The sequence below is a fragment of the Scleropages formosus genome, chromosome 21 (assembly GCF_900964775.1).
Source record: "Scleropages formosus chromosome 21, fSclFor1.1, whole genome shotgun sequence".
NCBI classification, from domain to species: Eukaryota; Metazoa; Chordata; class Actinopteri; order Osteoglossiformes; family Osteoglossidae; genus Scleropages; species Scleropages formosus.
This window is the reverse complement of record NC_041826.1, coordinates 10,794,997-10,822,575: the sequence shown is the minus strand read 5'-3', so window position 1 is coordinate 10,822,575 and position 27,579 is coordinate 10,794,997. Positions and strand designations below refer to the sequence as shown.

General features: G+C 46.0%; 2 protein-coding genes across 4 annotated transcripts; both read right to left on the bottom strand.

Moving 5' to 3' along the window:
• Positions 1 to 753: 753 nt before the first annotated feature.
• LOC108920367 (multifunctional procollagen lysine hydroxylase and glycosyltransferase LH3) lies at positions 754 to 8,815 on the bottom strand. The gene is made up of 19 exons (XM_018729085.2): positions 8,457 to 8,815; positions 8,111 to 8,202; positions 7,748 to 7,884; positions 7,124 to 7,287; positions 6,767 to 6,879; positions 6,474 to 6,537; positions 6,163 to 6,260; positions 5,921 to 6,022; positions 5,543 to 5,674; positions 5,022 to 5,143; positions 4,784 to 4,888; positions 4,517 to 4,642; positions 4,255 to 4,396; positions 4,018 to 4,131; positions 3,789 to 3,860; positions 3,518 to 3,622; positions 3,062 to 3,208; positions 2,811 to 2,936; positions 754 to 2,214 (listed from the first exon to the last, which is right to left on the bottom strand). Exons 1-19 carry the CDS (start codon positions 8,554 to 8,556, stop codon positions 2,059 to 2,061), a joined length of 2,217 nt encoding a protein of 738 aa, XP_018584601.1. The 5' UTR covers positions 8,557 to 8,815; the 3' UTR covers positions 754 to 2,058.
• Positions 8,816 to 10,019: 1,204 nt separating this feature from the next.
• Positions 10,020 to 23,678, bottom strand: srrt (serrate RNA effector molecule homolog (Arabidopsis)). Of its 3 annotated transcripts, none has more exons than XM_018729067.2 (20): positions 23,527 to 23,678; positions 22,402 to 22,528; positions 21,894 to 22,037; positions 21,650 to 21,796; positions 21,122 to 21,319; positions 18,305 to 18,474; positions 18,025 to 18,209; positions 17,616 to 17,741; positions 17,364 to 17,517; positions 16,908 to 17,071; positions 16,424 to 16,485; positions 16,224 to 16,302; positions 15,510 to 15,695; positions 15,023 to 15,193; positions 12,762 to 12,915; positions 12,199 to 12,392; positions 11,937 to 12,093; positions 11,073 to 11,165; positions 10,871 to 10,970; positions 10,020 to 10,247 (listed from the first exon to the last, which is right to left on the bottom strand). In XM_018729067.2, exons 2-20 carry the CDS (start codon positions 22,518 to 22,520, stop codon positions 10,223 to 10,225), a joined length of 2,628 nt encoding a protein of 875 aa, XP_018584583.1. In that variant the 5' UTR covers positions 22,521 to 22,528; positions 23,527 to 23,678; the 3' UTR covers positions 10,020 to 10,222. The 3 variants fall into 3 exon arrangements, with proteins under 3 accessions (XP_018584583.1, XP_018584580.1, XP_018584582.1); XM_018729064.2 differs by having other exon boundaries at positions 10,022 to 10,227; XM_018729066.2 differs by having other exon boundaries at positions 10,022 to 10,227; positions 21,894 to 22,022.
• Positions 23,679 to 27,579: the final 3,901 nt, after the last annotated feature.

Below are 27,579 nucleotides of genomic sequence, written 5' to 3'. Positions count from 1 at the left end.
ACAAGCTTTCACATTGGCCGAAGAAGAACACGGTGTCAGTTTGTGAGGCTACTTCACAGTTTCAAGCACTAGGTGGCGATATTTACCTGCGCGCGCCTCAGAAACCCGCTTGTAAAACGAATGAAGATTTTTAATGTTAGTGAATCTGGGAACAATTTTAATCACACCTGGTTATTGTGTAAATTTCATAAGCACAAGGCAAGCTGTATGACGTCTTGTCGCGATAATAAACCGTTTCTCACTAAATTTACAATTTTTTTCATTAAAAAAAAAAAATCTCTTAAAGAAGGCCATTAAACTTAAGCATCCTAAATTATAAATTTCCTTTCAATTAGATGCTTTTCTCCAAAGCGACTTCTACTGTTAAGTTACTCACAGTTATTTACCCATTTATAATACAGCTGGGTAATTTTACTGGCGCAACTGAGGGTAAATACCTTGCTCCATTTGAACCATCGACCTCTGCGGCCAGTGATAGCAGCGGTAACCATTAACCAATACGTCTCTGTCAACAATGTTTGCGCTTTAGTAAAATTAAAAACGCAGCTCCGGCTGCTGACTGAACTTCACCCTCCAGGGCACCAGGGGGCGATATGCACACGAGCTCTGATCAAACCCGCGTCCAGGCCGAACGAAGAAGATTTTGGCGCCAGTAGCTGAAAGGCTTTCGAAACATGGCGCCTGAAATTCTGACAAAATCAGGTCGCCTTCGAGACATTTCACAGTAATGAAAAGCGAACAGGTTGTGTGATCGATGACAAATACGGCGGAATGACATAATGGAGCAGTTACGAAAGCACTTTTTATTCAGACCGTCCATTTTAAACAAACGATTTAGTGGGTTTTGTTCGGAAAGCCGGTTTGAAGACGAACCCCCTGTCGAAGAAGAACGGATTCCACAAACTAACATTCTCTTACATATTTTCACCACAAATGATGTACTGGAAAGAGTGAATCTTTTCTTTTCCTAGTGCACCTTACTCTACTCTTTTATAGTGCCCTAAAAGAATCACAGGGCAGTTTTATAAAACCACAGGCAGAATGCAGGTAGTTTCCTAGAGGACACTTAAGCAAGGACTCCAGTACTTTGACCCCGTGCAGCTGTTTGTCAGTGATTCTCCCCAGGATTATAAACAGTAAAAAGGAGCTGTTCGAACATCTCCTTTCGACACCCACTGACTATGGAAATACTGCCTAGGCTCCAACACTGCCAGGTGTCACAGCCTTCAGTAACCAAACTGCTCACTGCCGTCTCCTCCAGGTGAAACGGTTAAGAGTAACAGGATTTCAGCCGCTAAGCAATTCTTTAACGACAGTAACGTATCCTAGTAATTGAACACATTGAAAGCCGTCCGGACTGCATAATGACATTGCGTTGTTTCCATATTCGTGAATACTCATTAAAAACTAGGCAATGTTCAGTGAAACCGGCATTTCCCCAAAGCTGACAAAGTGGTTTTTTTCCCCATCACTTGAAAAAGAGACTTGAGAGCCCAAGTGAGAAAAGTCAACAGTGAATTCACACAATTCATTTTTCAGAAATACAGGGTCCGGAACTCCTAAAGTCAACCTTGGCATTTGATCATAACAGCAATGAGGTGTTAAGCTTCTTATTTTCTACTGTACAGGAAAAATACAAAACATTATAAAGGTAAAACGTAAAATCCTTCATTGCATTTAACTGACATATATAGTGCCGAAGCACTTCTGTTCAAGACGGAAGCTCTACGGTCAGTTCCCGGTTCCCGTTATTAGCTCCTTTCTCACATGCAGTCCAGCGTTGACCTTCTACTGAGCTGCACAAAAACAAAATTCCAGATGTCATCAACCATCCGAAAGCAGCCGCTGGAAGTTTCTGAACGTATAAAGAACCAGTGTTTTGGTTTAATAAACTGATGGCACTGAGGTCTGTAGAACAGTTCTCGTGTAAAAACAGGCCTGGGCTCAACCTGAGAGTCCTGTCGTGTGGAGTTGGGTACAAGGTGCCTCACTTTCCATGGGGCCCTTGGCTCCTGCCCTGCCCTCTCGTGGACCCACAGCCCCTCAGTCTAGTAACCCCTAGGGGTCGACGAAGGACACGGCGATGTAGCGGGTGCCCTGGGTGGTGGGCAGTCCCTCGTGGTAGTGTGTGAGCCGCCCAGGGTGCAAGAAGGACCAGCCTTTTCGTGGAGACTCCACCCTGCAGTCGTAGCGCAGGAATCGGCAGCCTCCACCCTGACATCACCCCACACACACACACACACACACACACACACACACACACACACACACACACACACACACACACACACACACACACCAAATTAGGAACCTTGAGCTGTAAATGGTGGACCCTATGCAGGCCCGGCTGGACCTGGAAGCACTGACAGCCATGAACATGTGCGCCTTTCATACACACTGAGGGTCACACTATTCTAGTAATGTCTCTGCCCAAAGGCCTGGAGACACGGTGTCACTGGACACTCACACTAAGACACCTTAGAAACTCACCTCCATGGTGGAAACATGCAATACCAAACAGTGATGCTGTGCCAGCATTCTTACTGAATTACTTTATTTTTGTATTTTTGGCTCAGATGAAGCAACACTTTGAAGCTGATGTTGCAGTCAGGAAATGGTGATTTAAATACTATGGGAAAAGCACAGTTACAAATGGTTAGGATGTTATCAACTGATTGGACCAGTTTGCAAGTCTGAGGTGGAGTGATTATGACCTGCTGGGAACTGAGTTTCGCACCATCGAGATGATACTGAGCCATTCAGGAGCCTATCTTTGAGGGACTAAGCGCTGACAGTGTCTAGAGCCGTACCTGGTAGTCCTTGCCCTTGTTGTTGAGGGCGATGTTGATGGTGAAGGTGGAGGAGTCATGGTGGGGTCGCAGCAAGGGCTGCTCATTTGGACGGTAGCGCACCACAAAGTTCATCACTGCCCTTGCCTGGTCCAGCCCAGTCGTAGGACAGGGAGATAGAAAACAAATCACTGCTTGGACAGACAGTCAGTATGCTACTTACAGATAGAGTTGGACAGAGCAGAAGAGCAGCGTTTCCGTGTGATTCTGACCTCGGTGTAGTAACCAGGGTAGAGCTTCTCTGTGACAGGTGCAACGTACTGCTTCAGGAACTTGAGCCATTCTTTCTCAAAGTCGATCTGATTCATGTGGATGTCTACTGTGGGCACGTTCTCATAGCCACCCGCCAGACGCTTGTCCTGAATCATAAACATCAATGCATCATTCAACTTTTTCCTTATGAAGTTTCAGGTGAGTTGGGGCTGAACTTGGGATGGTCTTGGAATTAATTTTTTTTTCCATATGAAAATAAGGAATTTTTCCTCTTAAAAGAATAATTATGTGACCCTGTTTTTTGATATGCAGCCCTTTTTTTAGGATCTAATTAGGACCAGGGTTTTGAATGAGAACATAAGAGTAATTTAGCCAAGATGTCAGAGACTGTCTTCTCAATGTGAAGGTCACCAGCCCAAATGTCTTCAAAAGAGATGACTGGATGTGGACAGTACCTTGTGGCCGCCTCCTGACCACTGCCCATAGCTTTCCATTGTTTCCACCAACTCATCACACATCCTGTCGGACAAGACTGGGAACCAGTACACATCTGGACAGGGCTGGATTGACAGAAAGGCCAACAAGTAGGGAGGGGGAGGAGTTTAATAAGCAGACATGGAGTAGGAATAGATGGATACAGACGAGGTATGTAGTTGAGGTAAGGGTGGGCATCCTATAATAGCTTCTGTATCACAATGTGTGACGTGAAAATCTTATTTCCCGTACCTGTTCCACAGTATTTTTGTCATCCTCAAAGATTTTAGTGTAATTTTCATGGATATATTTCTCCTTCCAGTCCTACAAAGGCAACATAATACTGTGCATTACTGTATATCCATTCATCAGGTATGTCTGCAGTAGTGTAAAAGTGTAACACAGTCATTCATGCCATACAATATTTCTAGCAGGATGCTGTGGGTGTGGGACGGCCGCCTGCCCGGCGAGATCAGTTTACCATAGGGTTGTCAAAGATCTGCCACATGTCTGGGTGGAGTCGGCTAATGTTGTAGCTGCTGGTGGAGACGAGGTGCCCAAACACATCCCTGTTCGACACGAACATGAAAATGCCCTGAGAGAGACAACAGCAGAGGTGAAGATGCAGAGAAACGTAAAAAAGGTGAAAGAGATGCACAGACATACACCCCTTGTCCCAGTTTAGGAAGAAATCCCACCAATACACACACTAGCTGACCTGATCTCGAACAATCCTGCAGAAGGCCATGTCGGGGTCCTGGCCCTGCTGAGAGAAGAGACCAATTTGGGCCAGCCGAGTACGCAGAGTCATCCCGCGGATCAGGTACACCTGAGTGATGTAGGGCACGTTCCACACCCCACTGTGGGAGGAGAGCAGAACAGCATCCAGCACTCAACCCAGACAGTGCTTCTCTTCTGCCTCAACACACTACAGGGATGCTTGTGGATGGTAGGGGAAGGTGGAGGAGCGGGGGACGCACACGCGCTTGCCCTGAACGATGTCAATGTAGTCTTCGGATCGGGCGTAGAAGCCCTCTGGACTCAGGGCTCCCCAGAAGTTAGACCATAGCTTCCCATGGCGAGACAGCATGGGTGCAATCACCTGTCTGGGTGTGGTGGGAAAAGGAAGTGACATCAGCAAAGGTGAAAAGGCAGAGGAAATACAGGCTATAGAGAGCTGGGAAATGAGGAACACTCAGGCCCTTGAGCAAGACTCTTGAACCCTTCCACCCAGTCGGCGGTCTTACTTGTTCTCCTCGATGAGGATCCTCAGTGTGTCTGGGTTCTCGAGGACCACGTCTGCATCGATGCTGAAGTAATAGTCACAGGTAGGGTCTTCTCGGCAGAGCTCCCTGCGAGCGAGATGGGGACGGCCGGATGAGAACATGACCAAGCTGTGCTGTGTGAACTGTCATCACAGGCCAACGCGTGACATCGGGCCACAACCTACAATTCCCTGTGTATGACCAACTTGTGCTAACTTACACAGCCATGGTTCTAGCCTGAGCCTGCTCTAGGTTCTCCTCAGGCCCCACGATCCGGGCGTTGGGGAACCGCCTCCTGTGACGATCCCAGAACCGCTGGATGTGTGGCTCGTGGTGGACCTCCTTTAGTGGGGTGGACAGCAGGTGGAGGCAAAAGGACATTTGCGTAGACAGACCAATGTGGACCGCGGTAAGGAGGTGGGCAGGAGGACATGCAATGACCGTGACAAATTGTAATATTACAGACAGAGATAAAAATGGCAAAACATGTGAGGGACAATTATCCTCTTTGATGTTAACTGTGGGCGGAGCCCCAGGACCCATTAGGTAGGAAAATACCATTGAGTTTGGATGGATGAAAAGGTAAATTTACTACATTGATCAGTCCACTCACCAGGGAACTCCGCCCACTGGCTCCGACTGGCCGCAGCCGGGAGAGTCATTGGCTCAAGGGTGCATCGGTGACTAAGACACGAGCACCAGGCCTATCAGTGTATGGTTAGCATGGGCGGCAGTACTGACGTTGTTGTGAATGAAGAGTCTCAGGCGGTCGGTGGGGTAGCTCTGGGACACGAGCCTCTCTAGGAATTCCTCCAGGAAGGGGGTGGGCTGCTCAATGAACACGCCCACCTGCACGATGGGCAGCTCCTCGTCCTGCAGTGTCACACGATGGATCGCAAGCAGTGCTGGTGTAAGATGTGTCACGTGTGTGATGAACAAGTCATGTGTGGTTTGTGTCATGTGGCTCAGACGTGCATTCAGAGGAGTATGAACAAGTAGTGCATCACACATGTATGTAAATGCAAACACACTCCCTCACAGAGTACTGTGAAGCTGCATGTCAAATGCAGAGTCGACGGAACTTCGGAGAGATACACAGTATCAATAACAGTAACACACCGGCACATCACCGAGATAAAACAGGTCATCATCGCAGATTCCACAGCCACTGTCGTGGGTCCAGGCTGTCGGAATGTAGTTCCCCAGGTAATTCAGCTGGAGCTGCACACACACGCACACAGTAATGTTAGAACCGACTGGCTGCGATGCAGTCGAGAGCATTGCTGCCAACCTTATGTGCCCTTGGCCAAATATCACACCTAAAGTCATGTGATCAGACCTGCAGAAGACAATTCCCCTACCTTGGTTGGCCCGTTGCCGTGGATGATGATGGGAAGGGTGTCATAGGCCACGTTCCTGACGCGCACACGTCCCCTTTCGAACTTCAGCACCACCTCCTCTGCACACAGAGGCAGACAGGTGTTCAGTTTGTCTACCACCTCACTTTACTCCTTCTATGACCTTCCTGTGTCATCCTGGTCTAGTGAGGGACTCAAGGCCAGCTCTCATTCAGTTCCCTTTCAGGGGCCCTACAGCCTCGACATTCCCAGAATGTCAGTCAGTCCGGTGGCAAAGAGAGAATTTATAAATACTAACAAAACAAGAGTCTCACCAATTGCTCCATTGAGGTTCTGGAAAATGTGAGAATGATGGTCCAGTGTCATGTTGAACTTGTTCTGCGGAGGACAGAGAAAGGGAGAGACTGGGAGTTCTTGTCCCACCAATCAGAGAGCTCTAACAGGTCTCAGAGAGAAGCAGAAGGTTTAGCTGGATCTTCATCTCACTGCTGGCCACCACTGTAGTTTTGTGCAAGTGGAACAAAGGCTTTCTTGTCACCAGAAGGCTTTCCTGGCATCTTCAGCCCCCTTCCTCCTCCTCCTCTCCCTCCTAACAGCCCGTACTCACTCTCTGGACCTTGTCCAAGTAGATATTGGTGTAGAACAGCTGGTCGTCATCGTTGTCCTTCTGCTTCCACTGCTGGATAATGCCAATGATGTCTGGGGCATAGCCAATGAAACCTTTGAAAAGACAACCAGGGCATCGCAGAGATTTTGATAAAGGAGGTACCTTTGTACTTTTTTTTTTTTTTTAAATATTTTTGCCCTTCTCAGCAGGACCAATAACAATCATTACACAGAGAGATGTTTCACAGTCAGCAACGATGAGAGCTGAAGCTGTAAAAAGCGCAAAGATGCTTTGTGGGCCTGTAGGGCGGCTGCCCTGCACTGGCCTAGCCCATGTGCTCCAGAGGGACAGACTCACCCCCCGAATTCAGGAAGCGCTTTCCGTTCTTCACAGCTGGGTACTTGGAACTCAGCTTCTGGTTGGGCCAGCAGAAGGCTTCGGCTGAGAAAACCACACGGTGGCCCATCCTGGAGAACTTCCAGAGGAGCTCTCTAGGGCTGCTAGCAAAGATCACGTCATAGCTGGGGAAGGATGTGGAAATGGAGGAATCAGCATCATTACAACGAGAACAGGGGACTTTGAGGACAGCCAGTGTGCGTGAACCTCTCTTCATAGTTCATACAACCAGGAGAGCTGGTCAAGGGTATGTAACACTTGCACGATGCCGCCTTCAAACTGAGATGCTGACACTTGAGAAGCAAAGCTACAGCGTACTCAGATTTCACAAATTTATCTCCCCGCGAAACTCCCCACAAGAGAGCAGGGAAAGACCTCAACTGAATGAGCAAAAACCCTTCATTCCCTTCTCGAAAGATCGCGAAAACCAGTCCGTAATTACAGGCTGTGCTTTGAGGGTGGAGCTCAGTTGCTATGGAAGCACTATTTATAGCAAAGCAAGATAAGGCAAATCGGGGGGGAAAAAGATCTGTCCCACTAAGGCACCCAATGGGATGGTGTGTAGCACAGGAACACACTCCCAACCTGTCCACGAAGAGGATGACCAGTTCCGGTCGGTCTTTGTACTTCTGCAGCTCCTTCTTCAACCAGCGTACCTTCTGACCTCCACCTACAGTCCGCGCAACATCGCCACCCTTCCACTCCTTCCCCAGGCCCAGCACCTAGACACATACACACACACACACACACACGCACAGAACACAACCTGATTCAGAACCGTGAACAGTATTATTGCAAACATCACTTTTCTCGGAAATTACTAGAACTATAAAAATGATGGAAGATGTAGTTCACAGAACAGTTATGAACTAAACCTTCTCATGGATCTACTGCTGATGTACAGTTCTTGGAGCAGGGCAGAAACATGGGTGGTCACAGGTACCGAACCTTGACAGTGTAGTTAAACTCCTTGGCTGTTCGCATGAAGCGCTCAAAGCCGTCTGTCTGCTCTGTGGCTACAGTGAGGACGAGCAGGTTCTCTAGAGAGGGATGAGAAGAGTGCAATGAGAAAATGGGGATGAGGATGATGAGGAGGATGAGGAAGCCAAAAGCAAAGGTTGAAGATGATGATTCATTTTCGTGATTTAAACTCCTTCACCTGCACAAGCAAAGCTCTTGACACTGAGCAGAAGAGCGATGGATGAGCCCTTCTCTTCATATCAAGAGAAAGAACAGTGACTCACTGGGTTCATATATGTTGGTTTGAGTGGAAATCAGACTTTTAGATCCTTACCTGAACCAGGGGCTGTGTGATCCCCAGCAGAGGTCCAGTCCAGAGAGCTCAGCGAAACAGCCGAGATGAGCAGCAGCGAAACCTTCGTTATCATCTCCATCAGTTCAGTGACCAGTGGACTGGTCCCAGTCACTGAAAGCTGCTGGAGAACCCGAGTGATTCTTCACTTCCTGTGTGGAACTTCCCCCTTTAAAGCTCAAGAACGGACCAGTCCTTCTGAGTCGGCACGTGAGAGAAAACAGTGCTCCTTCCTGGCTTCTTCATCCAGTGGGAAATGAAGGAATTTAGCTCTTGTGACCGCAGATAGGAAGCAAAGGAGCTCTGCGGAAGCCGTTGCAGATCCGCTCACTCACCGAGGGAGTTCTCCAATGAGAGGGAGAAGCGCTCCTTTCACTGCCACGTCTCAGGAATAAGTGCTGCTAGAGGAGGGTGGGCCCCTCTGACTCCACCCCCAGTTCCCCAAGCTCCCCTTTCACTGAACTGTGTGTGGTTTCTTCCATGAGCTTCTAAGCAGTTCATGCGAGAGTGATGAGGACGACTGAGGACTGTTTGGGCCAAACGATAGTAATACACTTTAACAGTAAAACGGAAGTTTGTAAAAACCAAATTTCAGTAGAGAAGTACTGGACCGGAACATGATCGCATGTCCCTGTCAGTCACAGAATGCCTGAAAAAACCATACAAACCTCAACACTTCTGCTCACACTGAGTCACACAACCTACGACCACCCCATATCCACCCCTAGCTGTGGTCACTTTTGCTATGGTAAGGTTACTCTGCTCCGCTCCCCACAGTATCTCAGTTAAGTCTCAGTGTCACTTGAGGTTCCCAGCTGGAGGTGTTTGGCTGCCAACTTTTAGGGACCTGGAAAGTCACTTGTACGCTTTGAAGCTCCAAGGACTAAGGGAAAGGTGGAGGCACACAGTCTGGGGACAGGGTAACATTCATGTCCCTCTGAAGAGAGGATTGACCACATGCAGGTGTCTTAAATATCCTATTTCAACCTTGGAGGACTGCTTGTCCAGATAGGTGCAAGGCTGGGGTAACCACACTCACACACATTAACTTGGCACTTGTCTCCAAAGTGACTTACAATGTTAAACTATCTACAATTATTTACTCATTTATACAGCTGGATAATTTTACCAGAGCAACTGAAGTAACTTGTTCGTGGGTACTAGAGTCAAGGGGTTGGATTTGAATTTTCAACCTACTGATCCAAAGACAGCAGCTCTGCTTGAAAAACACATGTAAACTAAGTTTCACTTCATAAAAGTTGAATTGTTCATTCTATATTTAAAAAGTTGATTTAACACAAAGGGAAATGGAACTGAAGTGTAGTGTAATGAGCTGTTCAGGTAAAAGAGCAGTTTCACCAGTCTGGAAATACAGGAGTAATATCAGGTGTTGATGCCACAACCTGCAGCAGTAGCAAATCATGGGTGTTTACACTTTTTATTCTCTTGTTCACTATAAAACCAAATTCACTAAAGAGAAAAGGATCAAACCACAATAATTTACTTGTTATATTTTATTTAAAGAAAAAAGCACAAGCCTGACCTAGAATACTTTTAATTCACACAACATATCACAGGACCAGTAAATGATTAAAGTGTGATATTAATTATATAAGGTGGGCTGGTGCAGGGGCTTTGTGGAAGTGAGAAATTAAAATGAAAGTAAAATGGGAGCTTTTAAAAGAAGTCCACATCGTCAGGAGCATCCAGGTCACGGTATTCAATGATATTTCGAGGATCTCCACGGATCATCCTAGGGAGGCAAGAGACAAGCTGAAAAAAATTAGGAGAGGAGAAAGGAGTTTGCATGTTCTCACCATGTCTGCTCCGGTTTCCTTCAGGTGCTCCGGTTTCATGCTGTTCCGAATGACTCGTGATAGAGTCTCCCATAGTGTGCAAGTGACAGTGTGGGTGTTTCACTGATGTATGAATGAGTAACTCATTTAAAGTAGTGTATCTAGCAGTGTAAGTCACCTTGGGTGAATAAGGTGTGGGCAGATAACACTACATAGTGCTCATTGGAAGTCGCTTTGGAGAAAAGCATCCAAATGAAGTAAAGTAACTTAAAAACAGGAGTTGATGACCTACAGGGGGGGCGCAGTGGCGCGGCGGGTTTGGCCTGCGCTTGCTCTAGAGTTCGAGTCCTGCTTGCAATACCTTGTGACAAACTGGCGTCCCATCCGGGGTATGTCCCCTCCCCTTCTGGCCTTGCACTGTGTTGCTGGGTTAAGCTCCAGTTCGCCATGGCCCCGCTTGGGACGAATGGTTTCTGTGTGTGTGTGTGTGTGTGTGTGTGTGTGTGTGTGTGTGTGTAAGAGAGTTGAAGACCTTGTGCAGTTTGCCCATTTAATTCGACAAGGTGAAAACAGGAGTATTCAACTTTACATGGTGTTTACCTGGTGTTACGGGGCTTCCCAGGGTAGCCTCCCTGTCCACGGAAGTTGTCGTAGTTGCCCCTGCCTCCTCCATATTGATTGGGAGGGTATGGAGGACCACCTGGCCCAAGCAAAACAAGGCAGAGTTTCAGCTTTAAAATGGAAAACGGCAACAGGACTGAAGTCCTCTGAACCAAATGGAATACAAGATGCAGAGTCTTACCACCGTATCCAAGGACGGGTGGGCGGGGCTGACCAAAGCCAAGGAGACCCTGTGGTCCCTGGTGGGGGAAGGGCAGTCCAGGGGAAAGCACACCTACACAGAGGGGAATTGAGGTATTGAGTTTCCAGACAAAGATCACAGTACTCAGCTCAGCTGTTAGCACCACCAAAATGACTGCACTGAGACTGGGTGCAGTAAAATGACTATGACAGAGGTATAGATGTACATTTATGCTTGTGTAAATGATTTACATTTACACTTAGCAGACACTTTTGTCCAAAGCGACTTACAACAGATACTATGGAGCGTTACTAGTCCGCACACCTTATTCACCAAGGTGACTACATTGCTAGATACACTCCTTACAAGGGGCCACTTATCCATGCATCAGTGAAACACACTCACACACTATGGGGGAACCTGAACAGCATGTCTTTGGACTGTGGGAGGAAATCAGAGCACCGGAGGAAACCCACGCAGACATGGGGAGAACATGCAAACTCCACACAGACTGAGTGGGGATCGAACCCACATTCTCACGCACCACCCAGGAGCTGAGAGACAGCAGCGCTACTAGCTGTGCCACCATGCCACCGTTTTAATTACTGTGGTCAGCTGTGCAATCTGAAGACTACTCGTAAGTTATATTTTCACTCTGCATTCCACTTCATTTTACTCTAAGCCTAAATAAACCTAAAAATGAGATTTATTACCCAACATCAAGAAGCAAAGATGAAAATTCTGTCATCCAGTTAAAAAACAAAAAAAAATACTTCCTAGAACCAGATTTAGGTACACTTTAACTACAAAAATTTGGTTTCACTGTAATCTTTTTTCTTGAAAACACCAAAGTCAGAATCTGACCCTGTGCTGGACCAGGGGGAGGAGGTGGTTTCATCTCAGGCAAGGCGGGTCTCTTGGCATCCATGAGGAAGTTGTTGAAAAAAACCACCTCCTTCTTCACCTCCTCGATCTTGTCTGCATGCTTGTTCAGAATGTGCTTGCGCACAAACTCTGGACCCTGGTGCAGGGAAGAGTATGAATGTTACTGGTATTAGTCACTGCCAGGGGACCCTACGTACACAGAATTTCTGCTTATGGCTCATACACTTAACCATGAACACACCTTGAATTTCTTCCCACTGAGCGGGCACAGCCACTTGTCCTTGCCCAGCTCCTGGGTGTTGGCTGACACAAACTTCTCCACTTCCTGTTCGGGGTCCTTGCGGCCCATTTTGGTGGCCTCTTCCTCTGACAGAGTCTCCTTCACGCTAAACAGGGGGGTCAGCTTCTCCTCAAAGGTCTTCTGCCACTCTGCAACTGTGGGCACAGGGAAGAGAGAGGAAGAGAAACAGCAAGCAGAAGATGTGACCTGTCAACTCTTTAGAATGTCCTCTGCTTGGATGGTATACACAGAAACGTGAGTTCTCACAAGGATTCTTGAACATCATAAAAGTTCTCCTTTTACAACAGGGGGGAAAAAAACAATGGTTCAGAGAATTGTGTATTTGGGGGTATACTGTGCAATGTAAAAAGTAAAAGGGGATGTCACATGCACATCAATCAGAAAAGAGCTCTTACATAGACAGCAGGTATTGTCAGGTACATAACAGGTGAGCACAAAGAGAAAAAAAATCCAAGCTGGAGAAACGCCAGGATGGAATATTAGGTAGCAGTTGCTCCACCCACCTTCCCCATGGGTGATTCGATTGGGTGGGATGGGCCCTCGCACATGGATGATCCCGCAGCGGTTGGGCATCTCGTCCTCATTGGGGTACTCACAGGAATTGTAGTAGTCGATGGAGTGGACAATACGAAGGTATAAGAGCAAACGATCCAGAACCTACATGGAGGAATGAGGATAGGGCTGAACCAACCACAAGGACAGTGTGTATGTGTGTACTGCAACGGTGCTGTGGGGAGCCGATAGAGTTCAACATATATAATTATTAGCAGTGTCTATTTCTGTGCACAGGTTGGTGTTCTATTTTGATTGGATGTTTTATTGCTTATGCATAGTTTGCCACGGGGGAATTCTGGGGAGCTCAAGGGGTGACCTCCTAACCATTGTGTGGGGAAGAAGGGCTTAAAGTGACCTGGGGGAACTTTCCAGGGTTCATGGACTGATTAGTACTGTCTGGAGTGTCTTTGTTAAGACTGCTATTGAGAAAACATGCACGCAGTTAATAAAAAGCATGGTCCTGTTACCCTGACTCCTGAGCCTGTCTCTAGTAGCTCCACTGGGGGACACTACATTGGTGTCTGAAGTGGGATGGGGCAGGAGGATGAGAAGTGGGATTCAAGAGCTGTGGAACACTGAAGACGAAGAAGTGCAAATTGGTCCGAAGGAAGAAACCAGCAGGGCGAAAGAATGACAACCAGAGAGACAAGAGCCTGCAGGGTTCAAGGCAGAGGAGCTGTCGCAGAGCATGGTATCCAGAGGGACCCCGGGGAAGTGCACGCTCGGGCGAAGATGGTAGAGAACAGCTGCGAGGTGCCGTTGAAGACAGGCAAGCAGGTCAAGTGGGGTCTTTCTATGCCCAGGGTAGAAGCGGCAAAAGGAGGCAGCAAACTGCCACCAGGCGCGGGTATTTCAGAAAGTCCCCCTGCACCCACAGAGAGCGGCGCTTTCCCGAAGAGGTCGGACGACGTGTTGGATGGTGCAGAACAGCGTACCTCATCTATGGACAGGCAGAGCTTTGTAGCCAAGGTGTGCAATCCCTCGAATGCGAATGTGCCCACATTTGAAGATTTCACCCCTTTTATGAAAAAGTGCCCAGTTTGCCTGAAGCCTCGTCGAGCTTTCTTAAAAAAGGGAGATGCAGCGGAGCAAGTTATAACGCCGCAAAAGCATAAATGCTGCATAATGAGAAGCAGCCTGTCTTACGAGCATTGCGGCGGACAGCGTGAGCATATTGGCATGCCGGGGTACTCCACCAAAAGGTGGCCAAGCGGCGGGAAGTGCAGCAAGACGACCGGACACGCAGAAAGAGTGTTCACCACCGACAACGGGGCTGGGACAGCGTAGAATCGACCCGGAGGTCCTGCGAAAGTCTGTCAGCTGCAGGGAGCACAAGGCAGTCGATGAAAACCGCGTCGGCGCCACCAGGTCGGACTACGTGTGTGAAAGAGCTATGCTGGGACCGAGGACGGGTGACAAGGGACAAGGATGGCCGCCTTGGCCCCGGGGCACACTGCCATGGCAGTCTACGGCAACTCTCCCCACCCCAAGAACCAACGCTGAGTGTCTGGGACCTCCACTCCCGACTGGAAGGACATTTGAGACAGTGGAGGACAATGGAACATTTCTGGGGCAGGTATTAGCGGGGACCCACGTTACCAAGTTTGGGCAGGAAAACGGGTCTATTGTAAGTAGTTCAATTACGGGTAAAATGAAATTGTGTTCAACTGTTGAGGGGTCTTATAGGGAATATAAGGGGGTGACTATGTTTGCCAGCTGGAACGGGAGAAAGCCTAAACAAGCTCGAAAAGCTTGAGGTATAGGTCCTTGAGAGAAAGGGGTCTTCAGACAGAGCGTTATTTCTTTAGTGTGTTGGCGTTCCAGCAAACGTTCGTCATGAATGCTGCCTCTGTGTCCTTCTTCACCCCATCTGAACCCAGAGCACAATGCGCTACTATACATTACAGTTCACATCCTCACCAATATATATATAATATATATATGTGTATTATGTGGTAAGGATGTGAACTGGGAGAACTACCTTGAGGAAGGTGGAAAAACTACATTGAAAACTTTGGTACTAGTTCCTTTGGGACTACATAAATTATCTGATTGACCCCAACAGCAGGACAGTTTTTTTCCAGCAATGAGTTCTGCATTTCGCAGCAGTTTTGTTACTATTTTTATATTTTCAATAGCTTGTCAAAACAATATATTGTACGTTTGACTGTGACCATTAAGAAACATGGCAACATGAGGACAGTCTGACCTTGACAAGTTTCTCATCCCTCTCCACGGTGATCTCAGCAGGGTTGCCCTCCTTGTTCCCCTCCTCAGGTTCACTTCCCCCTGTGCCTCCTAAAAGCTCCTCCTCCTCTGCGCTTACCTCCTCAATGAGGTAATCTGTGATGTTCTTCAGAATGGGATTCTGGGCTGGGAGCTGGGCAGAGGGAGGGTAAATTTACATTTATACATTTACATTTATTCGCTTAGCAAACGCTTTTCTCCAAAGCAACTTAGAACGAACACCATGTAGTGTCACTAGTCCACACACCTTATTCAACAAGGTGACTACACTGCTAAATTCATATATATAAAAAAAACACCATTGTTTTATTCCAGAATGCAGTGCACAAAAGTCCATATATTGTCTAGCACCCACCAGATTACAAAAGCCCTTCTATCAGAAACCAGGCAGCAAGAACAGAAAACAAAAATGGGGTGTCAGGGTTATGAGCTGAGATAGCAGGGCCTACCTCTAGACCAACACTTCGTTGCCGCTGGCTCCAGAGTCGCTCTCGCTCATCCAGCGCGTGGATCAGCTTTGCAGACAGCTTGATGTCATTGCGGAGGACTTGCCGGTGCTGCGTAATGCCATTCACATTGCGCACCCTGCGTGCCAGGTCACGGTTAACACCCGGAGCCAGTTCACAGTCCCGCAGCTGCCAGGGGTGGGAAACATTGTCACAATCAAGAAGAGTGAGACAGACATCTCAGCCTGCAAAAAAAAAATCACACCTCATACACAACTTGCTTTGACTGCAAACAGATTTTTGTTTTTAGCATGTTCCATCTTTGGACAGAACACAAGCACATTTGTTTCCTCCAATCACTACCCTATTTACTCTGCATTTTCTATAAGCAGCAGATTAAACGCCCAGCTTTATTAAAAACAGTTCTGGAGCAAGTGATGCATTGTTCTGACATTTTACAACACAAATTACATGCAACAAGAGGAAATTTTAAGTTCTGATACAGGACTTCCTGATCTATCTTCTCTTGCACAAAAGGTAGAGCCAGTGCTCAGTGGTGTAGACTAACAAGCAAATTATAAGTCACATAAGAACAGCAGTCTATAGATATCACATTGTTCAAACATTATCTCCACTTACAACTCAGCCCCACAACATCCCCAAACTCTGGGCTAAACAAAACAAAGATCCACTCAGGCTACGTGCTGGTGGTCTCACCCGGATGTTCTGCAGGTTCCAGCAGACCTCCTTGATATTCACACTGCGGTCAAATGTCACCCAGCAACGGCGAAAAAACCTTCCCCATACAAACAGAGAGAAATGCATCTCTTTCAGACGTAGGTTTTAAAAACAAAAAGTAAGACTTTTTCTAACAGATCAAATATGTGAGATGATAGGATACAGAGAGAAAAAGTTACCTGCGCTCAGGCTGGGGGTCGGACAACGCTACACGCATAAACCCTGGATATCGCCGGCACAGCTGAAAACGAAGACGGAGGTCAGTACTTAGTTTGGCAGAATATATCAACCCATCTGTGGCTTTTTAATATTCATAAGAAATATCTATAGATAGCTATGACTTTAAAAAAAGTTTTTTCTAACCTTAAAAAACAAACCTACTGATACTGTTTAGTCCAGCATTGTATGGTGTAATGACCATTTTTAAATTATCTTAGACATACCATTACTACTACATTAACCACACACCACTGGTACATTTACTGACAGTGATCTAAGAAAGAAACACAAATTTATAACATTTAGACTAATAGCTTTACTAATAAAAATATCAAAATTAAATTAAAGGCTTTACTAATCACTGTCTCAAACCCTGTTCTGAAAGGTATAGTGAAATGGTACAGTGACACATGGGATAAACTGACTAAAAAAAACTGGACTCACCGCCACAATCTCAGCCTTGGAGATGGTGGGAGCAATACTCCTCATGAACAGAGAGCAGGTCCTGTGCAGGGGGCGTGGTCGTGGCTGCATCTCCTCCTTGGGCTTCTTCTCTTCACGCTCCTTCTCACGCTCTTTCAGCTTCTCCTTTTTATGTTCCTTTCCATCTGCTCATCCATCATGGGAAGGACAATGAGTGAACATTAAGATCTGAAGGTCTGAGATGTATAGACTGAGCCAACATCATACTGATGAAAATTATGCTGAATGATCTACTCTGATCGGATGGAAATGTCACACTGCATCAAGTGACCCAAACTTTACACCACAGTGATGGAACCCTGGATGTTAACCAATTTTCCTTACATTCCATCATATCTTTAAAAACTACTGATCTATTTCTCCCAACCTTTGCCTCATAATGCTCCGTTACCCATCAAACGCCTCAAAAGTTCTTACCCTCGCCTTCCTCCTCCTCCTCGCCCTCTTCCCTATCAGCTGGCTTGTCAGAGGACCGGGAATTGGAATCAGAATCCGACTCAGATTCAGTCTCTGAAGCACTGGGCTCATCATCACTGTCACCGCTGTGCTTCCTCTTCCTCTTCTTACTCAACTGGAGAGAGGTGGTAAGGTGGGACGAGGGATAAATCAAACACTGAAAAAATAAAGCCACAAGTGGCAATATCAGTAACACAGGGGAGCCACCCCCACCTTTTTGGTCTCTGATGGTTCATCTTTTGCAGGAGCATTCTCCCCCTTCTCCTCATCTGCAGCCTCTCCTGTGCCAGCTCCAGCACCCTTTTGTTTGTCTTCCGCACCACTCACTGCGGCCTCTCCCTGAGGGGGATCAAGAAAAGGAACAGAGGTCACAAAACCACCAGAATGGCTACTCTCACATTTTAGCCCATAGCAACAGATCAGAATCCTGTACCAAGATTCTGCAGCTTTTTACTTAATATGTAGTATATACATTATCCCTTGCAGTGAACTAAAAAGGATCTTACAAAGACAGACATCACTGTACACTTTCAAACTGTAAAAAACAAACAAAAAAAAAATCTGAGCATCTACAGCAGACTCAAATGTTTTCGCTAAACAAAGACGGCCAACAAGAGGACACCTTCTCTTTATCTTCTTTCTCTGCAGAAGGTTTGCGATCGCCATTCCCTCCCTTAGGCTCCTCCCTCTTCTGAGGCTCTGCACTGCCTCCAGCAGCCGCAGCCCTCTCTCTGTCTTCCTCTTCCTCCGTGGGCTGCTCCAAGATACGCAGGTCGTTATCCGTCCCACCCTCCATTTTTATGACCGCTAAAGAGGATCAATGAAGGTGCTTTAGCCAACCCGCCACATCTTATCGCATACACATCATCCTCCTACAGCACTACGGACTAGGAACCCATTACCTGCATCCAGGATCTTAATGATGGCTGGGGCTCGCTCAATGTCTAAGGAGATGTTGTCAAACCAGCTATTCTCCATCAGGTATATGAAGACGTTCAAGCGATTCTGCAGCGCAGCATGAGCCTCGGCCTTCCGACGGCCAGCCTCATCTGGGTGATATTTGGAACGGAACCTGCTCTCCAAAAAGCACAACCCAGGAAGGAGGAAGGGAAAGGGCATGGGACACTCATCAGTGGAAGACAGAGGCAACATATCTATGACACAATATGAACAATTGCTTAGTGCAGACTAACAGAAAGGCTGCCTTAATCTCCCACTAATTTTCTGATAATCTGTTCTCTTTCAGCAGTTCTCTTTACTTGTTGTGACTGATGTTTGTTAACCCACAAAATAATTATTTGCCCTGTGTAGTTACAATACTATCCCCTCCCAACTGTTATCCAAAAGTGTTCTGTATATAATGTTCCAATTATGAAAACACAGGGATACAAAACTGTCAATTTGAACAGGACACTGACATCCTCCAAACAGAATGCATTAATGGCCACTTCCACCAGTCTCAGAGGTCAGTCTGAAAGATGCTAAAAGTATCTAAAACAACCAAAGAAGCTATATTAATGCAGCCATTTTACACTCAAAACTAGACTAATACATTTTTATGTAAGTAATCCCTACTAAATGTAGAAGGAAGTTGTTTTCTAGAAAAACAGAACACTCTTGGATCACAAGCAAATCTTATGTGATTGTACAAGCACACAGACTGCTCTCTCATTAACTGTAAAGTAGTACAGAAAACCGTCCAGTCGTTAAAGGGAGGGTGAAAATCTGAAATGAAATCTTTGTAATTTACACTAGAGAAAACCACACTTGTTTAGTAAAGAGTGCTGTGAGTATTCTTATAGCATAGCAGTTTTAAACACAAACCAGGATTTGAATCACCAAAGCAAAATAGAGAGATACCAAAGATTAAAAAAGACAGTTCATATATTTGTTAAAAACACAAGTCTCTGTTGTTGACTAAATTTACCTTTTCTTCTCCCAGTTTAACAACACATATCTACTCAGAGGGTCTCTTCTGCCACAAAAAGTGCTCCGTTCCAGCCCTGACTCGCAACTGCTTTTAGGCTTTTGGATTTCATTTGATCCAAAAATAAAACAAAAAAGAAAAAGGGGGGAAAAAAACGCATCACACTAAAGCAGGCAAAAAAAAAATGAACTCCCCATGCGCGCAAGTTGGGTTTGCTTGTTTATGTCTGTCTATCTAAGAGCCCTGGTACTGTGCGACTAAAGTCACTGCATTGTGCGCAGTGCAGACCCTAACTGTCTAACACCGGTTTCCTGGCGCCAGGAGCATCCACTTTTCACATCTTCCAACACCTTGTAGTGGAGGAGAAGGAATGGGGGGAAGAAGGACTGGTTTTGTTAATTGGACACAAACAGTCACAATTCAGGACACCTGTGGGAAACAGCGCATGACAGATCACATGTACAGTAAATGAGTGAGAGCAGAGTGCTCAGTAAGCTGCGAATCACGGTCCTACAGCCAATGTCCGAACTGACCATCTGCTCCCCAGTCAGACTTGAAGTTCCTTCTGAAGTCCCCCCAGCACCTAACTAAAGAAAATCAAAATCAGGGTTTTCCCCAAGTACTGTACAGGCCCGGTGGTCCACCAGTTTGCATTTCTACAGCACCAGGCCAAAAGATGACACATAAAAGTAAATATGGCAAGAATCAACTGGAGCAAACCCTGTTAACGTTATCCAATGTCATAACACTTAAGATTACTCAGCTTAAGCCTAGTAACAGAAAATAAACATTACAACTAACTTCAAATCTGACTTGGTGAAGGGGATAATGTTAATGGTTTTATTTCAGCAAACTCCAAGAAACCACCCACTTTAGGTCTTCAATTCCACTGGACCATCTGACAAAAGTCAACAGGTCTAATTAAAGCTCTCAATTTCTTCACCTTCCTTCCTTACCTCTGTATCTGTCAAAGCTAAAAGACCCAATAGATATGTGGTACCCACAGGGGGACAGATTTTATATGGCATTCATCCTATCCAACACTAAGATTTAATCCACATGAGGCAAAAGTAAAATTTACCAATTACACAACAGGCACAAACCTTGGTTTAGCTTACACAAAGGTACTCCATTCACCCTATCAATTCACCTATATTAAAGTACAAGAGCACATTCAACGTATAAACCACGTTACCTTACCTACTCCTTCTGATCCACACCCTGTAACTACTATGCTAAAGAAAACAGAAAAAAAACCTCAAGGAGAATTTCAAAGAAAACTGCTTGTCATGTACTTCTGGTACACAATTTAAAGCTGTGTGAAAACTGTAATAAACCCAGTATTTTCTGTAATGTAAATTAATGCTCAGCATAATGATCCACATTCTCAGTGTTCTCCTGTCTATCTGTAACACAGAGACAAATTACTCACAATACATCAAAATCTAAGAAAATACATTTTTACCAAAACATGCAACTTGAGAACTTCGGATTTAAAACTTAACATCCACTCGATGTTTCAAAATGAGTACAAATCCCATGTTCACAAAAATTGCACGTCCCCCTTGTATCAAATTTCTAACTCAATCACATGCTCCCACCAATTCATTAACCAGCCAAATGTTGCAATAGTAGGACTGTGTGTGCTTCACACCCTACAACAGCTACCTCATAACTTCCTTCTTTACACTGAAATGACAAATTACTCAACAAAGCAACACAGAACCTTAACACATCTCATACACCCACAAAATCAGTACAGTACTGCACAGAGGCAGGGGTTTGATCGTACCACTCCTCGTCTTTGTGGGCCAGAAAGAAGTCCTGCATTTGCTGCCGGCGGAAGTCCAGCTTGTACTCATTGTAGCGCTTCACAGCCTCTGTCTCATCCACAGAGTCATCCAACGACAGCAGGAACTCTTTGAAGTTCTTCATGACTGGTGGTGGAGGACCCAGGTCCATGTCATGGATGTTTCCTGGTTGCCCTAGTCTGAGGAACCAGGGATTGTCCAAAGTGTAACGATTGCATACAAGTAGAAAAAGTGAAAACAAGAAACTATTCTACAGCAGAAAGAAACAATGTTTAAAGTTACAGAGCCAGTAAGGGGTTGAGATGTTAATATCTAACAGCTTTCTGACATTCAAAACAGAAATGCATCCATCAAATTTGTACTGGTAACAGTGCCCCGTTATTTTGGGTACTGAAGAAAAAAATCCTATATCAAAATCGACAGTATCTTATACATGAGAAGCAGATCTACCTACCATAGCAAAATCTGCATCACTTAATAAACACACAACCCAGATGTTTCCCACTTACCTGGCCTGTATGGGGATGCCATGGTGCTGCTGCATGAGATGCATGTCAGGATGGCCCCAGGGCTGCGGAGGAGCATAGCTGGGACCTCCACCCCCTCCATATGGCAGGTCATAACCACCATGGTAGGGATCACCTCCGTGGTCATCCCTACAAAGAGCAAAAGAGAGGGGCACTCAGGGTTACGGGAGGACATTATGGTTGGCAACTCAGAGCCCAGCCATGCGAAACCCCTTGGGGCACTCACCAGTCACGCCTCATGCGTTTCTGTTGGGGACTCATATCGTGCCTGGGTGGGGAGAACCTTTCTCGGCGACCGCGATCATAGTCCCGGTACTCTGCTCGGCTTCGGCGTTCACGCCCCCTCTCCCATTCCCTGGCAGAAGGGCGCCAGTATCCGAAAAAACAGAACTCCTCATTAAAACAGTTTCCAAAGCTAAACAATCCCAGTCATTTTAACACTGTGACTCTTAGTAGTCATGATCCTTTGCCTACAGACACAACTTGTGAACGTGTCATTCTGTAATCACACAAAACACATTTCACAGTCCAAAATTTCTCATATGCACCACTGTTAACATCTCATACGTTCACAAGCACTGTCTTTCAGAGAAATATTATACCCAGGAAATACAGGCATAGCTCTTTTTCCTCCAGATTAACCAAAACCATTTAGGTGGGAGATACCTTAAGTATCTACATCTTTAGTTTATTCCGACCACCCCCACGTACCCCTCTTCCTCCTACTGCATTACCTGTCATTCCAGTCATCCCTCCGTCGTTCCTCCCTCTCTCTGGAGCGGTCGTAGTCGCTCCGCTCCCGGCGGAACTTGTCTCTCCGCCGGCGGTCATACTCGTCGTCACTGTCACCCATCGGTCAGCCTGGAGAGAAGGAGGGGGTAAAAAAAAAAAAAAGAAAAAACAACATCCAGTGTAATACAAGCACCAGTGAAGGTCCCCCCGCACACCAGAAGTACAATACCATTCGACACGATTAAAATGATAGAAATTATTCACTCATCTGTGCTTCACACAAACTCATTTTTTCCAAAGACAGAAAGTAATGAAAAAGAGATCAAAACCGTTACAATATACAACACAGAATACAAACCTGGGATTTTAACCCCAGTGTATAACACTATATAAGTGTTTTCAAGAGAGCTTGAATAGAAAACCCAGAAAAAAAAGCACCCAATCCGGCTTATCCTAAAAACACACCAAGGTCACCCTATCATTTTAAAACACAGAAAAATCTCCAATCATGCAGGTTTTTACTGATCCATTTTTAAAATGATTTTAACTTTCTCGGCTCCTCCGTTCACAGTTTAACACGGCTGAACACAAGGGACAGTTTTGAACACGGCGTTACACGTTGTTCATTTCGTATCATAACGAGAAATGTCGATCCGAGTCACACAGGAGACAATTTCCTGCTACCTAGTTTGTCTGTTACACAGGTCAAAAAAAAAGGCTGTTCTTATATAGCGCTGCTCTGTGGTCCCGCTCACTCGTCGCGAAACAAGATCTTGAAGATGCTAGTAGAACGATGTTAATGACCGGCGTGAACGCGCACACCACCGCGTACGGTAAGTAGTAGTAACATGAGCTCGGAGCACAATGATGACGGACGTGCGCTAATATCCACCTTCGCTCAGACTAGGGGGCTCTATCCACCTTCAGCGTCTATTTGGACACGTGTAAAGGCGAACCGAAGTGCCAAAGGAGCCGTTTTCGGCCATTTTCTGTCTTTTTTTTTTTTTTTGTAGTTTCTGCGGCCTCCTCATTCATTCGGCGGCCGCTCCGCCGTCCACGAGCCACAGCGGAGGCCCAGCGCCGCGCGCACAGTCCCTTCGCCATCGCTAAAGCGGCAACAGTCTCACCTTTTATCTCAACGACAGGTGGAAAATGGCGTTTTCTGGAGGCTCCTCCGCTATAAAGTCGATATTTGTGCGAGGCTAACGCTCGGTTGGCGCCCTCTCTGTTCCTCAGCGAATCGTCCGAGCTGCTGCGACGGAACGACGGTGTCCCGGATGTGAACGTCTCCTTTGTCACGAGCTGCGTGTTCACAAACGCGTTTGCCTCCACAGGAAGCTACAGCGCCACCCCACGACCGGGCAAAAAATTACATGTTTGGGTTTGCTTTTGTTTGGAGCATCAAAAACAACACATTAGGTATCGCTTCATCGGTATTTTAATAGTATTAAAATGTTGGTATTCACTGGTTTCTTTTAGCATTTTAATAAGGCTTTTACGAAATTAATTTCAGTGTGTACTGCCCCCTAGTGGTCTTCTTGTCTTCCAGCTGTCAGGGCACCCATTCCTTGCATATCGGGGCTGATTCGTTCCCCGAACTTACGTGATTGTGGAAAAATTCAATTGTTAACTGGTCTAAAATATGTCGCCAAAATGAATGACATTTCCAACATATAAAGTATAATAAAAAGGATAAGTATTGGTACAGTGAAGCAAAATAGGTTATTTTCTCACAATTAGTATTTCAGATCAAAAGATTTTAATGTTTGTAACAAAATTATTATTTCTAGCATGTCTCTTAATATTTTCATGAATCCAGTCATCATCAGAGTTCTGTCCAATACAGGGTGGTCGAGGTCCAGTCAATCCATTAAGCATAGAGCACGAGGCTAGTTGCCTCACTGCACACACACACACACACACACATTTCATTTAGCAGACGCTTTTGTCCAAAACGACGTACATCTAAGCAAAAGTACAATTTATGCATTACATTAAGATAAAGAGACATAGCTGCAGACATGTGACTCTCAAGTAAACCTAATTTGTTACCTACCACTTGCTGCACCGAGGTCCATCGTTCAAGTAGGTGCACAAAACACAGGATAGACAAATCTTGGTACCCTCCTACCAATTTTTTTTTTTTTTTTTTTTAAATATTATAAGATACACAGATGAGCAGTACAATACCAGAGTAATGGCTGAATGAAGGTTGTATCTGGGGACACACTATTCATGATTAAAGGTTGACTTGTAACTTACTATGGAAATGATCAGTAATTTTGTGGATTATTGTGCTTTATTTTTAAAACTGTAGATAAGTACTGTTCAGTAGTGTCATCTGAAACATGGAATGTATGTTAGAAAACATATTTTAAGAATGTAATAACATACTGTACATACATAGACATTTTCTACAGGCTCGGTTAACCCAGGACAAGTGACTTGCCATGAGACAAAGGGACCTCAGCAGAAGCTATGGCACAGGGTATTTCTATCACTGTCCCTAAATATGAGTATTACTATGAAACACGATGTGAGGAGACTAAACAAAATAACAAACAAATGGCAATAAACTGATGGCGACCCTTTTTCGGCTGATAACACCTCATCCATCCACTGAAACGGCTCATAAACTGCTTTTCTACACATATTTAATATTCACAGCAGGAACTGCTCCTGAAAGAGAGGGACACCGATCATCCTTGTCTCCTTTTTTTGTCCACTTGGGGGGTCGTTCCGTCTGCTCTCACACCTGGTGCTCCGGCGGAGGGCGGCTCAACCTGTCAACACACACACACACACACACACACACACACACACACACACACACACACACACCCTCCATGTCACAGTCAGCTGTACCCACCCTCATTTGCATATGCTGTACCTTTTACATTTATTCATGTAGCTGACTCTTTTCTCCAATTATTTATCTATATACACAGCTGGGTAATTTTACTGCAGCAATTTTTACAATAAGTACCTTGCTCAAGGGTATTACAGGTAAGGGTTATTAAAGGTATTGCTCTAGGGTATTACAGCTGGAGGTAGGTGTTAAACCTGTAACTTTTGATTTCAAAGCCAGCAATTCCAACCATTACGCTACCGGCTGCCCCATCCAGCCCGTCCATGAACTTTTTAGAACTCGGGTTTCCCGACTGGCTGTGGCAGGGGCTGTGGGGACAGTTCCTTGTACATCTCACACCTTGTTTCCACAGCCCTCCTTCTGTGAGTCACCTACCCTGGGCCTTACTGTAGCTCCCTCAGCAGCGATGTCCAGTGGCGGCACCAGCAAGCTCCACCTTCAGCCCAAAGCAGCTGCTGTTCTTCCTTGTTCGCCCTTTGAACTTGCGTTGGCGGCCCATGAAATCCAGGAGATGGTTGGGCACCAAGTAGCCTGGCTGCAAGTTGTACTCCCGGGGCCCCGTCTTCCAAATGCTGCGCCTGTCCCGCGGCGCCAGGAACGAGTTGCGGTCCGATCCCTCGGGTGGGGCGTGAAGACCGGAGCCGATCTGCTCACCCAGGACGTGACCGAGACTCTTTGTGCGAGAAAGATACAAAAAAGAGAGCAGAGCGAGGAGGTCCATCCCGGTCCAGAGGTCGACCTTCGGACAGGTCGCACTCCACTGGGAGGCACAACACACTTTACCAGAGTTACAAAGATCCCTTCTGAATGACAGCATGTGTAACTGGCCTTTACTCCTGGTGAAACCCCCCTATCCTTATACTTTCACTGCTTTAGCTCAGATGACCAGGTCATTAAGACTTCTAAAGTCTTCTGAAGTCATGAGACCAGTGACTTCACAGATACTGTCAGAGCTGTTTGCAGCGACAACGATTAAGGTTCAAAACATTTAACTGTATCTATGAGCTAAACAAATGACATAATGAAGAATATTGTTTATGCACTTACTGCATATTCAGGGCTTTTTTAAATCTCATACGCAGGACTTGCATGGCATTTCTTAGAGATCAGAAAATGAGCTGGAAGACAGAGCGTTCCTCACAGCAGACCCCCAAGGGCATCGATTGAACCCCACTTTAAATATCATGTTTGGAATTATTAGAACCAAGCAGTTCTTTCAAGGCATTTCTAGGGTGTGCTTCTGAGCTCAGTATTTAGTTCAATCAAGACTTTTATAACTAACTGTATTTGTGCATATATAGCAATTAAAATGAGACATATTTTTAAAAGGACCGCACTCAAACCACACTCAAGAACACTTATTTTGTTCTATTACCGAAGCGAATGCATTTCTGCAAAATTACATATTTCTGTAAATCTGTGCCACGGTGCTCTCCACAAGATTCAACCAAACGGGTCCATTTCTTCAGCTGGGTCACTGGTACGACAGGTGTGCGTCCTCCTGAACATCACCAGTAGCAATTAGTCTTGAGCTTCCTGCATGAAAATGTTGCCCCCACACAGTTGTTATGAAGATTAAGGTACCAAACCAACATGCTAGTGGTTGGAACCAGAGTCCATTACCTGGGGGTTCCTGATGTGAGGAGGTGGTCTGCAGGGAGTCTGGTTGGTCAGAGCACACAGCAGGATGAGCACACAGAGGGACAAGGGTGATGCTGCATGGCCAGAAGGTGAAGCCCCCATCCCTGCTGAAGAGTATATTGATGATCTCTGGTGAGTCGTGTTCCGGTGGTCCTGCGCTGAGGAAACCCTCGTATGCTCTAGGGTCGATTTTGCTGTCGCCTGGGGACCTTTATGCAGTTCAGCGATGTGTCCAGGCTGGCGCTGTGTGTGGACTGCCGACGAGGGGACAGGTACATTATAAAGGGCACCCCCCTGGGACACAAGGCAACTCAGCCAGTGCTCCTGGTGCCACTCACACCAACCCTCGCACCTCCCTCCACCCTCTCAGTCAATTTTCGCTCCTCCTGCCATAAGCACCCCCCTCGCCATCCTCCGGCTCTTTCAATCCTCCCCGTTTTGTCCGTTACCAACATGAGTGCATCTCCAGAGCAGGCGGGCATTTGATTTCATACACATTGGAGGATGATTATATCTCCAGTTTACATAGTGCTGATATTCCATATGATAATATATCATTGTTACGATATATATACTGTATATCAAATATATATTTAAACGCATAACCCCAATTCCAAAAAAGGCTGGGAAAATCAAATTTTTACTACTGTGTAACATCATCATCTCTTTT